A 14,245-nucleotide genomic window follows, 5' to 3' on the forward strand; every position below is an offset into this window, starting at 1 on the left:
AAGATAAAAACATATGTACTATATACAATGATGTTACGGTTTGGACTAACTATACATGGATAAAACAAAATGTTATTTACAATTAATCAGGTTTAACACTCTCTAAAATATCAAGGACGTTTGCTTATTTGTCCTGATCTTGTTATCGTAAACCTCTTCCCAGAACTGAGCTCGTCTTGATGACTTCTCTGAGACTCTGGTGACTTGGAACTCTGGTTACCATGTTCTTCCACTGTGTTTGTAGTCTCTGTACGTTCATCTTCAGACTTTACCTTTGAAAATGTCCGCGATGCCACAGCGTTGTCACATGTAGTGCTGTTGTATAGCTCTCTGAGTTGACTTTGGTTCCATCTGAGAATCACTTGGGTGTCTGCACCTTGTATGATCTAGGCTGGTCACATATCCTAGCAACCTCTGCGAGATACCAAGGTCCCGATGCATGATTGAGGACTCTGACCTTCTTTCTGTCCTATACGCAATCGAGTCAATTCTCGTCCTGCTTGCCTGTCATACAATGCATTAGAAAAATGATGATTGGCAACATTACCAATCATTGGCAATTCCTCAGGCCTCCGGGTACTTGCTCCAACAAACTGAAGTCTGAAAAGAGACTCCTAGTCATAGCGCCTTTTCGTGTCAAGACTCACAGCCTTTGTGTACTCCTTTTTGTTGACTGACCTGATACACTCAACCTGGGCATTTTCTACCATCTTTGTTGCGTTACTGACTTTATTAATTATGACAATTAGTAAATCTTGGTATACTGGAAGTCCTGCAACAGCTGGTCCAGTTGCGTCTACAATATAAAACATTTGTGGAAGTCATTCGGAGCTCCCGTAGCTGCACTTCGAGGTTATCATTCAAATACACTTGATTGAAGAAACATTGCCTAGCTATGGTGGGTCGCACCATAGATTCCCATTTCTTTAAATACATGTCCTTTAGAATATGGATGGGCAGAATATTTGCATTTGTTCTGATGTCGATTTTTATTCTGAGATTAATCTGCTGCTCTTCTATGGATATATAGTTCCAATCCTGGCAAATGCCTTGAGTTGCATAATAGCATTGACACATTGATCCAAATTAACTATGTGAAATGCTTGCTCGCTGTTCACAAAAGTGCATTCTTCACCCGTGTCCTCCTGCCAATCTGTCTCTCTGCCGAATTGTTGTACCTGCTTGGGCTTTTGTTGTGTTTTGGCATACCTTTTGTTGCATTTGCCATCCTGTCTTGCAGACATTCTCTGTGAATGTGATCGGCCATCATTCCCGTGCGCAGTATCTGAGCTCAGCCTTCTGCACTTCCTTGTCCAATGGCTTCGCATACCACATGCTTTGCACTGGTCCTGGTATGTTGGACAACTGTGAATTGGACATTTGCCACAAAGTTTAGCAGACTTCTAAGCCTTGGTTTTCCTTCCATCATTGAGTGGTACATCTATGGTGTGCCCTTTCATCTTTCCTAGCAGGTATTTTTGAAAGGTCTTTATTGGGGTAGATATGACTACCAGTTCTATAACCAGTTCTGACAATTTGATATCTGCGAAGTGTCATCCTTGAGTTTTGTCTCGGCACCTTCCAACAAACTGGTCAATGGACTCATCTTGCCTTTGCTGGTAGGTCATAAGCTCAAGCCTATGTACTCAGAAATTGACCTTTACCCTGAGTTCATCCTCCAGGAATGCTCATAGCTTGCTATGGTCTTCAGCTGACAATCCTGACGTGCTGATCCATTGCAGGCTCTCATTGTTCAGTGCGATCTTGATCTTCACAGCTTGTTTACTCATTTCTTGATCCAGGAAACACAGTTCCAACTGTTGTCGAAACAGTTTAAATTCAGACACTATGTCTGATGCCTTCCAATCCATAACTGGATACCTGAAAGCCATTTTTTGGATGATTCTGGTTTTTCACAGATCTAGGACTTTTCACAGGTTTTCTTTTTCACAGGCACAATTATTTTATAAGCTGTCTTCTTTACAGGTTTTCTGTTTCACAGGTACAGCTTTCTGTTTCCCTTTCCTGGCAGGTTTCTTTTTGCAGGCCTGCCCCTTTTAAGAGTGAGATGACAGCTGCATTCTTTGTTTGCACAGCTTGTTCATTTTTTAAAAACTCAGAGAGCAGTTTTCTTTTCTCTCTGAAATGCTGTAGCTTGCAGTACAGGCAGCTGCTACAATCAGCCTTTTACTTTGTGCTGGACTTCCACTAATCCTGTTCAGCCCTTCTGCTCTTTTTGGCTTAGGTCCCACCCAAAAAGCAAAAAAAAAGGAAAATTAAAGCAGTAATGGCCGCACTATTTCTTTTCAAATTTTTTTGACACACTACCAGATTAGTTTAAAGCTCCAATCACCTGGCAAATTGCCTGCTGTGCTCACAGAGTTTCAACACCTCCTGGGATCCTGTCTGCTGTCCGAACTCACTGCACCATTGTGGGGGTCTCCTGCCAACTGCTCTCTGCCTGAATCTTCAGCCACTCTAGTTAGGTAATTAGCTGTTCTTTGTTCTCTCTTAGAGTGTTTTTCAGAAAAATTCAAACATTGCCACAATGTAATATTGGGTAGTCTTTAGAAAAAATAGGTCCCAAATGTTGCGACGATGTAATATTACTTGTTCCTTTGGTATTTGTACTATTGTAAGATTTGCAGGACTAGAATACAAAAGCAGGGATGAAATGCTGGAACTGTATAAAAGGCTGGTTAGTCCACTGTTGGAGTATTGCATATAGTTTTGGTCACCACATTACAGGACGGACATAATTGCTCTGGAGAGAGTACAGAGGAAATTTACAAGAATATTGCCAGGATTTGAAAGTTGCAGCTGTGAGGAAAGATTGGATCGGCTAGGGTGTTCTACTTAGAACAGAGGAGGCTGAGGGGTGAGTAAATTGAAGTGTACAAAATTATGAGGGGCCTGGATAGAGTAGACAGGAAGGACCTGCTTCCCTAGCGGAGAGGTCAATTACCAGGGGGCACAGATTTAAGGTGATTGGGAGAAGGATTAGAGGGGACATGAGGAAAAACATTTTCACCCAGAGGGTGGTGGGCGTCTGGAATTCACTGCCCAGTTTGGTGGTGGAGGCAGAAACCCTCAACCCTTTTAAAAGGTACTTGGACATGCACCTGAAGTGCTGTAACCTGCAAGGCTACGGACCAGGTGCTGGAAGCTTAGATTAGATTGGGCAGCTAGTCACAATGGGCTAAATGGCCTCCTTCTGTGCTGTAACTTTTCTAAGGTTCTATGCTTCTCAGGTTCTAGGACTACAAGTAACAGCCAAAGAATATGTGGGTTTTTATTATAATGTAATTGGAACATATATATATATATTTATATATATATATATCTACTACAGGAGCCACACCAAGACATGTCTGACTCTGTTGGGCTACACCCACAACTCCCTAGTCATGTGTGAGGTGACATCACTTCCTTCGGTGACCTTCACTTACAGCCTCTTAAGGTGGTCCATTCTTAAGGTGGTTGCACAACAAGCAGAGCCTGACATGTTATCCGCTGAAATGAGGAAGCACCTGTTGATGGAGCACCCGAGGGGTAGGGCGAGTTCCCTGTCCCCCATCAAGTAGACATTGGTCAATCTTGCTGGCCTAGTCCCTGAATCTGCTGCATGGGTCTGCAGCAACATTGGACAGGCAGTGGCTGTAGTCCAGGAACCCATCCAAAAGCTGATTCACCAACTGACTGCTTCCTTGGGTCATCTGGCAATTATCCTGCAAGTGAAAAATGAAACAAAAGCCAGGGCACCCAGCTCAAAGGAGGTTCAGGCTTCTGCAGCTTAGGCCTTAGCAAACAAACTGAAAGAGATGGCTTACAGTCCGTCAATGAGATTTTGTGGAGCGTCACAGCTGCCATCAATCCAACCATCATGAGCTTGTGCGTGAACTCCATGCTGGTGGGTTGGCTCATAAGATCCATGCAGCTGATGCTTCCACTTCCAAGCTTTGCACTACCATTCTGGATTCCAGCCTTACAGCAGTAGACACATTGTCAACTGCACACAGCAGGCCACACGAGAAATCCCGGGATGCAGACAGTATCATCTCTGCTGTTGGAGAAAAAGGCTGTAAGAGGCAGCAATTTTCAGGCCCTTGGCTCATTGGACCTACATTCCTCCACTGCAACGTAGGCAGACGTGACCACCACAGTAGCCCCTGGTGCAGGTAGAAGAGATCATCTGGTCCCTTGAGAGAGTAGGGATTATTTAGTTCCTGTCCCTACTAGCTCCACATTCTCCTCCTTGTTGTCCAAGGGCAGAATTGACAGAGGATTGATTGCCCTATAATTAATTATTCGTTTGCAGTTTTCTGAAGTTTTTTGAATGATTGTTGAAGTTTCATTTTTGCACTCTTAACCTTGAATACATTTTGAACAATTTTTACTTCTCGATGTGTACATTTCTGAATAAATCCTCCCACTCGTTCATAAAATGTTACAAATTTTTAATGCAGTAGTTTGCTGTACCAAATGTGAACAAGCAACAAAATTACCCATATTTTTGAACTGCAAAATTTTATTCATTTAACATTTACAATTAGAGATTTTAACATATCAGTGTCTGAGTCTTCTTCAGCTCTTGGTACAGGGGAGTGGCAGGGAGCTCATTATGTGAAAGTATATTGTACAAGCCGTGCTGTGGAAGCCCTGCCTGTCAAGGTCTTATCATGTCTTATTATGGGCGGCACAGTGGTTAGCACTGCAGCCTCACAGCTCCAGGGACCCGGGTTCGATTCTGGGTACTGCCTGTGTGGAGGTTGCAAGTTCTCCCTGTGTCTGCGTGGGTTTTCTCCGGGTGCTCCGGTTTTCTCCCACAAGCCAAAAGACTTGCAGGTTGGTAGGTAAATTGACCATTATAAATTGTCACTAGTATAGGTAGGTGGTAGGGAAGTATAGGGACAGGTGGGGATGTTTGGTAGGAATATGGGATTAGTGTAGGATTAGTATAAATGGGGGGTTGATGGTCGGCACAGACTCGGTGGGCCGAAGGGCCTGTTTCAGTGCTGTATCTCTAATCTAATGTCTTGTCTCCAGCTCCTGAGACACGCAATTCCTCTCCGTTGGCTCCTCTCTCAGGATGCCCAGGACCAGACCTGGTTCGAGAATAAAATTATGCAAGGCGCAGTGCAATGAAACAATCCCGGCCACTCTCTCTGGGGAATGCTGTCCAAGCACCTGAAGTGGCTCTTCAACAGCCCAATGGCTCTCTCCATGGTCTGCCTTGGCCTCAATGAATTTGACCTCTGCCCCAGTCTGTGGTGCCCAAAAATGGTGTCATCAACCATGGCAGCATAAGTAGGCCTTGTCCCCAGTTAGCTATCATCATTATTTTGATTTGGAGGCATGGCCAGTTTTGTGGATGGGGCTGGTTTCAAGTTTGATGATTTTTAAATCAGTATTGAAGCTCACAGAAACACAAATGGAAGTGATTTATGATCATAACTCAGTTAAGTGTCCATGATGTTTTGTACTTGTATGGCCAATTGCACCCAGATTGCACTGATATAACTAGTGGAAACAAGCAGAAATTCGAGGCCCAAGTGTCCTAGGGATCAGGAATGTGGCGTCTATTAGAAAAGCAGCTATGCAGATGGAGAGTTACATCAACACTGAAAGGATTTGGAGAACATCCCTTCCAGATGTTCTATCCTTTCCCAACCATAGAGCTCCTTAGAGAGCACAAACTCTTCAACATTCTCAGCACTGACCTACAGAAAATTAGATGGCCCAGGAACTAAACAATTTAAAATTACATTGTAGAATTACAGTTACATCAATCTGAGACTTGTGGTACAACTTTCAGCCCGATATTAGGCCAAGAATGGAGGTGGGTGGGCACGTAATTTCATGTCGCCGGCCGGTGTGCCCATTTGCCGGCACCATCCTGCCCCCTAGCCATTTTGCTGGAGGAGGGTTTGGGGGGGGGCGTGCAGAACAGATATTCACCCACAAGCGGCAGATAGCTTGTTGAGATAATTTAAAGGTCAATTAATTTTCCACTTGGCGAGTGGGTCTGCTGCAGTGTTGGGAGCACAGCAGCTGCCTGGAGGTGGCCTCTCAACAGCAGACCTGAGGGCCAGCAATCCAAGATGCATTTGAGGCCGTCCAACTTCGAGAGCCCACCTGCAGTCCTTAATTGGATGACGAGTGCACCCTCTGGCCATTAATTGGCCAATTCAGGCAAATTCTCTGTCGGGTGACTGCTCCTGACTCAGTGCAGTGCTGGTACCCGCATTTAACCCTCACACCCAAAACACAAAATTCTGCCCTTGGATTGCGTCAGCTGCAGGCATACTATTAAAGCAAGACAAGCATGTTGGAAGATTAAACAAGTCACAATACACAGAAAAGCTGCCAAACCACCGGAGTGGGCAACACTGGAGTGAAAAGTATCTGTATCATTGAAGTTCTAGGAGATTCTCTGAAATGTGCAGCAGAGTTTATTGCTATTGGTATTCATGCTACATGAATCAATATGATCATTTGAAATTCCATTGCCCACCATGGAGGCATCAATTCAATTAACAGGAAGAAGTTAACACTATTTTAAATTACTTGACGTAAGAATTTCATACCAAAACATTAAGGACTGGATTTTCCCATGGACTTCGGAACACCAATGTCGAGACGCAGTGCACCCGATGGTGCAATCATCCTGGAGGCGGACTAATTGGCTGCCTCCACACTCACATTCCTATTAAGGTGACTGGCAGGCTCTCAATGCTGCCAGTCCAATCAGAGGGCCAGCAGCTCTGGAGCCTCGGCAGCCTCACTGGGAGAGGTGGGCACTTCCGAGGCAGGTCAGGGCCTGCAACTGTACCTCGGAGGCGTGAACTGAAAGTTAAAATTATTAGGAGCTATGCCATTAGGCCCCTCGACGGAGCGTGGAAACCCCACCAGGTGCATCGTTTGTGCCATGGGTGCAACCTTTCCTGCCGGTGGCCCCCCTTTGCTCTGATGGTATCCTTGGCCTGTCAGAGGAAGGCCGCCTCCATGGAAATAGTGGCCTCTGCCCATGATGGGGGGCCATTCCACTGGCAAAATGCCGGCAAGCTCGCAAAATTGGACCTAATTGGGTCCATAATCAGCTTAATTGGCTGCCCGCCTTCCAGTTGCGGGCAGACATTCTGGGTCCACGCCCACTTATGGGAAACTTCCCTGGTGGCAGGAATGTGTCGGGGGTGTCCCGACGTGGTTTCCTCCTTTTTATTCCGGGCCCCCCAACTCCAAGCACACCACAACGGGGCTGGGGAGATTCAGCAGCAAGTGTTGTTTGTATGTTAATATTTCACAATCTGATTTTAAGTCACAAGTGTTTTTGTTGGTACTTAAACATCTAACTTGACAGCCCACAAGAAATACTTGCAACCAAAATTGAATGGTTGCGTTCTTCTTATAGCTACTGTGCTTTTAAAGTTAATAACAACCTCCACCAGAGTAAAAACAGAACGTAGTTTCAATACATTGTTACCAGGTGCAGATGAGAGAAGACATTCGCCAACACCTTGAAAACCCTCACACATGAGGCCGGATTTTATTTTTAAACTCAGTGGCCCTCTGACATGGAAGTGTCGCCGGACAGACCCGCGATATTACACGTGGAGGCTGATGTAATTAGAAGGCTGGAGCGGCCGCCCCCGATGATGTAGATGGGGCGTCCACCACGTCCCTGTCAATGGTGTCTGGCATCACCGTGCAGGTGCCAGCGCCATTTTTAAAGGACTTCAAGCCCTTCAGTTGCATTTTAAAATTTAAAGGTCCTGATCTCCAGGATATAACAATAAAATTTTATTTCAGAAATGTATCACTTCCCCCACCCCCTCAATGGGTAATTTATTCAGTAATTGCCCTCTTCTCCCATAATAAACCTTTAATAGTATCCCCTTTGACCCTCAACCCCTTCCCACCATCCCCACAGCCAATAAAAATTGTTTTCCCTGCTCCTCCACCCCTCCTGCCCTGAAAACTTTATTGCTCCCTCCTCCCCACTAGGTTCTCATCTCGGAACTCCATATGGAACTCAGTATGGAGTTCCGAAGGCGTGCGAGGTACGAGTGGCAGCTGTAAAATCAGCGAGGGATGGCTGCCGCCAGCAGGTAAGTGCATTTGCATATAATTTATTTGACTATTAAGATGAAAGGCCCACTGCCAGGTGGCGGGGGGTGGTGGTGGGGGGCCGCACCCAGGTCCCCCCACCACCGGCAATATGAGGCGGGCCCCTCTCGATATCCTGGGCTGAGGTGGGCCTCTCCCCACAGGATTTTATCGCCTCCCCCCCCCGCCATGACCCACGGCATCGAGGGGCCGGTAAAATTCAGCCCATGGTAAAACCAACTGACCATCTAATCAATTCACATGTCTGCCTTAGAAATTGACAATCTTGAGGCAAGAATGAAATGGCGGTGTACATATAACAAGAGTGTATTTTCTTTTCATACCATGTGTATTATTCTATAAAGGAAACACTTCATCTCCTAGTCCTAGTATATTAATGACCCACCCAGCAGATTGGAGCAGGTCCAGGTCGGGTGCAATCTTTACATCACACCCCTCTATTGAGTTTAATGAAATGCAAAATTGGGTGGTGTGTAAAATTGGAATCAGACCCAAATCCCCCCCATTCCCATCTGGTGGATTAGGCTAACACCGGCCTGGTGATAACAATATTTAACAGAAGCATTGTGATAGAATTAGAATTAGAATTAGAATTAGAACATTACAGCGCAGTACAGGCCCTTCGGCCCTCGATGTTGCGCCGACCTGTGAAACCATCTGACCTACACTATTCCATTTTCATCCATATGTCTATCCAATGACCACTTAAATGCCCTTAAAGTTGGCTAGTCTACTACTGTTGCAGGCAGGGCATTCCACGCCCCTACTACTCTCTGAGTAAAGAAACTACCTCTAACATTTGTCCTATATCTATCACCCCTCAACTTAGAGCTATGTCCCCTCGTGTTTGCCATCACCATCCGAGGAAAAAGACTCTCACTATCCACCCTATCTAACCCTCTGATTATCTTATATGTCTCTACTAAGTCACCTCTACTCCTCCTTCTCTCCAACGAAAACAACCTCAAGTCCCTCAGACTTTCCTCGTAAGACCTTCCCTCCATACCAGGCAACATCCGAGTAAATCTCCTCTGCACCCTTTCCAAAGCTTCCACATCCTTCCTATAATGCGGTGACCAGAACTGCACGCAATACTCCAGGTGCGGCCTCACCAGAGTTTTGTACAGCTGCAGTATGACCTCGTGGCTCCGAAACTCGATCCCCCTACTAATAAAAGCTAACACACCATATGCCTTCTTAACAGCCCTATTAACCTGGGTAGCAACTTTCAGGGATTTATGCACCTGGACACCAAGATCTCTCTGTTCATCCACACTACCAAGAATCTTCCCATTAGCCCAGTACTCTGCATTCCTGTTACTCCTTCCAAAGTGAATCACCTCACACTTTTCCGCATTAAACTCCATTTGCCATCTCTCAGCCCAGCTCTGCAGCCTATCTATGTCCCTCTGTACCCTACAACATCCTTCGGCACTATCCACAACTCCACCGACCTTCGTGTCATCCTCAAATTTACTAACCCACCCTTCTACACCCTCTTCCAGGTCATTTATAAAAATGACAAACAGCAGTGGCCCCAAAACAGATCCTTGCGGTACACCACTAGTAACTGCTCTAAAGGGATCTTTCTGTACCAGACCGTTCAATTCATGCTGCCTACCATTACAACTTATTTTGAAAAGGAAATTCACTAATGTCCCTGTATTCAAAAAAAGACACAACAGAACTTGTTCATAAATGGAATGGAAAATCTTTCCTCAATATTTTGAGAATTCGTTTCACAGATTCTGCATTATTGACCTTGGCCCAGATTCTATCTGAAAAAACATCAGTAACGTTTTCTTTATTCATTCACAGAATGTTAGCAGTGCTGGCTAGGCCAGCATTTATTACCCATCCTTAATTGCCCTTGATAAGGTTGAGTTGAGCCTTCTTGAACCGCTGCAGTCTATGTAGTATAGGTACACCCACAGTGATCTAAAACTAGGCCATATGCACACCTAGCAGAAAATTCATCCTATTGTTTATCATCTAACACAAGATCAGTCTTATTTTTATACATTTAACAGGACAGTAGAGTACATCTTACTGGCCTTTGCCTCTAAGAAATGTCCATCCCCCCCAGGAGTATAGCTCAGGGAAAATGAACAGAGATCCATTTAGTCAAGTCTCTGCTCCTTTTATGTTGCCCACATTTCAGGTGCTTCCAACAGGAGGAGGTGGGCCAGCATATGTGATTGGGTTTAGGTCCATTGCAGCTATGGTAATGAGGCGGGAAGAAGCTTTTTTGATCTCCTTCCTCGTTTTCCTAGATTATCGCGGTCAGTAAATCACAGCGCTGTTAGCTGCTTCCAGCACTCCCCAGAGGATCAGCAGTGGTCCCACACTCCACCCTCAAATAGCCAACCCACCCCCAGGATGCTTTCATGGCAACTGAGCTTAATAGCTGCTGAGCACCAGCAGCTTCCAGAAAGCCCTGATTTTGCAGCCCCAATGCACAGCTGAAAAGCTACAGCTGAAATTTCCTGCTCCTTCTGCTAGGGGCTTGGCCAGTGGAAGAGACTATGCTGGGGAAGCCTCCTGGGCTTTATTAATGGCTGAGTACAGGAAGTACCGGGACTCATGGGCCTGGGGATGGTCATCCATGGAAATTAACCCAATGGTCTTCATGAAAAAGTGTTCGTAACGCTTTTTTGTCAGAGAGGTCCCGCAACTTCTGGAGTGCTAACGATAGTGCACTAATCCAAAAGTTGTGGTGAGCCAACCAGCGCTACTCCCGAGCATTCGCTACTTTCACTGCCAAGTAAGGAACCAGTGCTTATTTGGGCTAATCACCCACTAATTACAAATTAATTATACTTTTAAATTTTACACCATTTTAAAAGTTTTTTTGATTTTATTGATTTTTTTGAACATTAATTAACATGCAACATTTTCAAAAATTTGATAAATCTTGTTAAAATGTAAAACCTATGACTTTAGCATGATCTATCAGACTATTTAAATATCAATTTTTTAAAAATGATTTCTGATCAAAATTAGTGTACTTCTTAAAAATGTTTACATTTTTAATATTGAAAAATTAATGATGGCTACTAAAAATATGATTTTTCAATGCCTTTTTAATGTGATTTTCTAATGCCATTTTACTCCAGCAGCCTGTTTTTTCATGTTTTTGTGGTGCAATGACTATAAGTCACTGCCTACTGTTTTCACCCGCCCTAGCCTGCACTGCTGGGCCTCATTACCCAGGGGGGCCGCGAAGCTGCAGGTCATTGTGGATCAGACCAAGTCCATCTGCCTGGATAGGTGCAGTCTCCTACAGTATTGGCGCTATCATTTGCAGGTAGCTGATGCAAGGGCAGTAGACCAATGTCTAGATTAGCACCGTCTTCCCCTTGCAGCCCCCCACTGTACTCCTCTGGCCTCCTCCTATCCAGGGCATTGCATCTACTGAAGCTCATCCTGGCTGCTCTGTCCAATGTCAGAGTAGCCTGTTCCCATCTGACCTCCCTCAACTGGCACATGTTTGCTCACGAGGCCTTCCCCTGCCAACCCCAGAAGCCTAAGTGATGTCAGTGGCCTCACCTCCCTCTCCAGATTCCTACCACTTAGCACTACCGAATGCAAGTCTTTCACCTCCTACTCTGTGGCACTTTTTAAGCAGATGAGCTTTATTCTGTGTTTCTACAACATGTTAATCAGCCCTTCCAATAGTCCTCTTGGCCCCTGCAGTGTTCACGACTTGTACACCCTGCCGTGTTCCAGACATGGCATTTTCCCTGTTCAGTCCTATTGAAAATTGCAAACTGCTCCTGACAAGCCATTCAATGAGCTCATCAATGAGCTCAACTGCAAATTAACTGGAGGTGTTCATGCTTCCCAGTGCCCATTTAAAAAAAGCTTTGAACCAGTGCCGACCTCCGAGAACTCCCATGCCCATCAAGATTTCAAAATTCAGCCCCTGAGATTCACTATCACATTGGTAATGCCATTGAATGTCAAGGGGAGATGGTTAGATTCTCTCTTGTTGGCGATTGTCATTGCCTGGCACTTTGTGTGGCGTGAATGTAACTTGCCACTAATCAGCCCAATCATGGATGTTGTCCAGGTCTTGCTGCATATGAACACAGAATGCTTCAGTATCTGAGGAGTCGCGAATGTTGCTGAACATTGTGCAATCATCAGTGAACATCCTCACCTCTGACCTTATGATGGAGGGAAGGTCAATGATGAGGCAACTGAAGATAGTTGGGCCTTGGGCCTGAGGAACTCTTGCAGTGATGTCCTGGGACTGAGATGATTGACCTCCAACAACCAGAACCATCTTCCTTTGTGCCAGGTATGACTCCAACTAGTGGAGAATTTCCCCCCTGATTCCCATTGACACCAGTTTTGCTAGGGCTCCTTGATGCCATACTCGGTCAAATGCTGCCTTGATGTCAAGGGCAGTCACTCTCACCTCACCAAAGGTAATCTCTGTTCAATAGAATTGAACAATGCTTTTAACCTGAGGAAAGTTTCTTATTTTGTTATTAAACACTGGTGACAGTTCACTAACCAATAAGAATATTCAGAATATGTATGCAATAAAAATTAAGGCGACCTTTGCTTGTTAAATAGAATAGGTTAATTTACATAACATGGCTGAATATAACCAGAGCTGCGTACAAAATGTCTCATTTTACATTTTAAAAGAGGTTGCACAATGCATTAACCTTAGTACTATTGAGGGGGCATATATATGACGTGTTATGCAAATGAGAACAGCATGCGGCGTTAGTTCCCTAGCCGACAATCCAATGCTCCTCTCTGGCGAAGGAAGTCTGGGGCTAAAACAGACTGTTTGCAACCTCAGTTTGTGATTTTGCACGAAGCTAAGCTTCCAGCCCCATATCCTGTCCATCAGAAAGACAGCCTACTACCACTTCAATAAAGTCAATCACGTCTACCACAGCTTCAGGCCATCTCCACCACTGCTTTACAACCATCTCCACCATGGCTTCATAACCATCTCCACCACAGCTTCATAACATCTCCACCACAGCTTCATACCATCTCCACCACAGCTTCATAACATCTCCACCACTGCTTTACAACCATCTCCACCATGGCTTCATACCATCTCCACCATGACTTCAGCTCATCAAACCCACAGCTTCAGCCCATCTCCATCACTGCTTTACAACCATCTCCACCACTGCTTCATACCATCTTCACCACAGCTACAGCCCATCTCCACCATTGCTTCAGCCCATCTCTACCACAGCTTCAGCCCATCAAAAGCACAGCTTTACAACCATCTCCACCACTGCGTCAGCCCATCTCCACCACTGCTTCAGCCCATCTCCACCACTGCTTCAGCCCATCTCCACAATGGCTTCATACCATCTCCACCACGGCTACAGGCCATCGCCACCACTGCTTCAGCCCATCTCCAAAACTGCTTAATACTGTCTCCACCACTGCATCATACCATCTCCACTACTGCTTCAGCCCATCTCCACCACTGCTTCATACCGTCTCCACCACTGCTTCATACCATCTCCACCACTTCTTCAGCCCATCTCCACCACTGCTTCCGCCCATCTCCACCACTTCTTCAGCCCCTCTCCACCACTTCTTCAGCCCATCTCCACCACTGCTTCATACCATCTCCACCACAGCTTCAGCCCATCTCCAAAACTGCTTAATACTGTCTCCACCACTGCTTCATACCATCTCCACCACTGCTTCAGCCCATCTCCACCACTGCTTCATACCGTCTCCACCACTGCTTCATACCATCTCCACCACTTCTTCAGCCCATCTCCACCACTGCTTCCGCCCATCTCCACCACTTCTTCAGCCCATCTCCACCACTTCTTCAGCCCATCTCCACCACTGCTTCATACCATCTCCACCACTTCTTCAGCCCATCTCCACCACTGCTTCCGCCCATCTCCACCACTTCTTCAGCCCATCTCCACCACTGCTTCAGCCCATCTCCACCACTTCTTCAGCCCATCTCCACCACTTCTTCAGCCCATCTCCACCACTGCTTGAACCCGTCTCCACCACTGCTTCAGCCCATCTCCACCACTGCTTGAACCCGTCTCCACCACTGCTTCAGCCCATCTCCACCACTGCTTCATACCATCTCCACCACTGCTTCAGC

General features: G+C 45.7%; 1 protein-coding gene across 1 annotated transcript in view; it reads right to left on the reverse strand.

Annotated features, from left to right (window-relative positions):
* Nucleotides 1-710, reverse strand: part of LOC137371970 (NEDD4 family-interacting protein 1-like) — a 176,197-nt gene extending 175,487 nt beyond the window's left edge. The window contains exon 1 of the mRNA XM_068035200.1: nt 648-710. Within this exon, the coding sequence (XP_067891301.1) occupies nt 648-710 (63 nt within the window). The remainder of the gene's footprint in view (nt 1-647) is intronic.
* Between the last annotated feature and the right edge of the window lie 13,535 nt (nt 711-14,245).

This window comes from Heterodontus francisci, chromosome 1 (assembly GCF_036365525.1).
Source record: "Heterodontus francisci isolate sHetFra1 chromosome 1, sHetFra1.hap1, whole genome shotgun sequence".
Lineage (NCBI taxonomy): Eukaryota > Metazoa > Chordata > Chondrichthyes > Heterodontiformes > Heterodontidae > Heterodontus > Heterodontus francisci.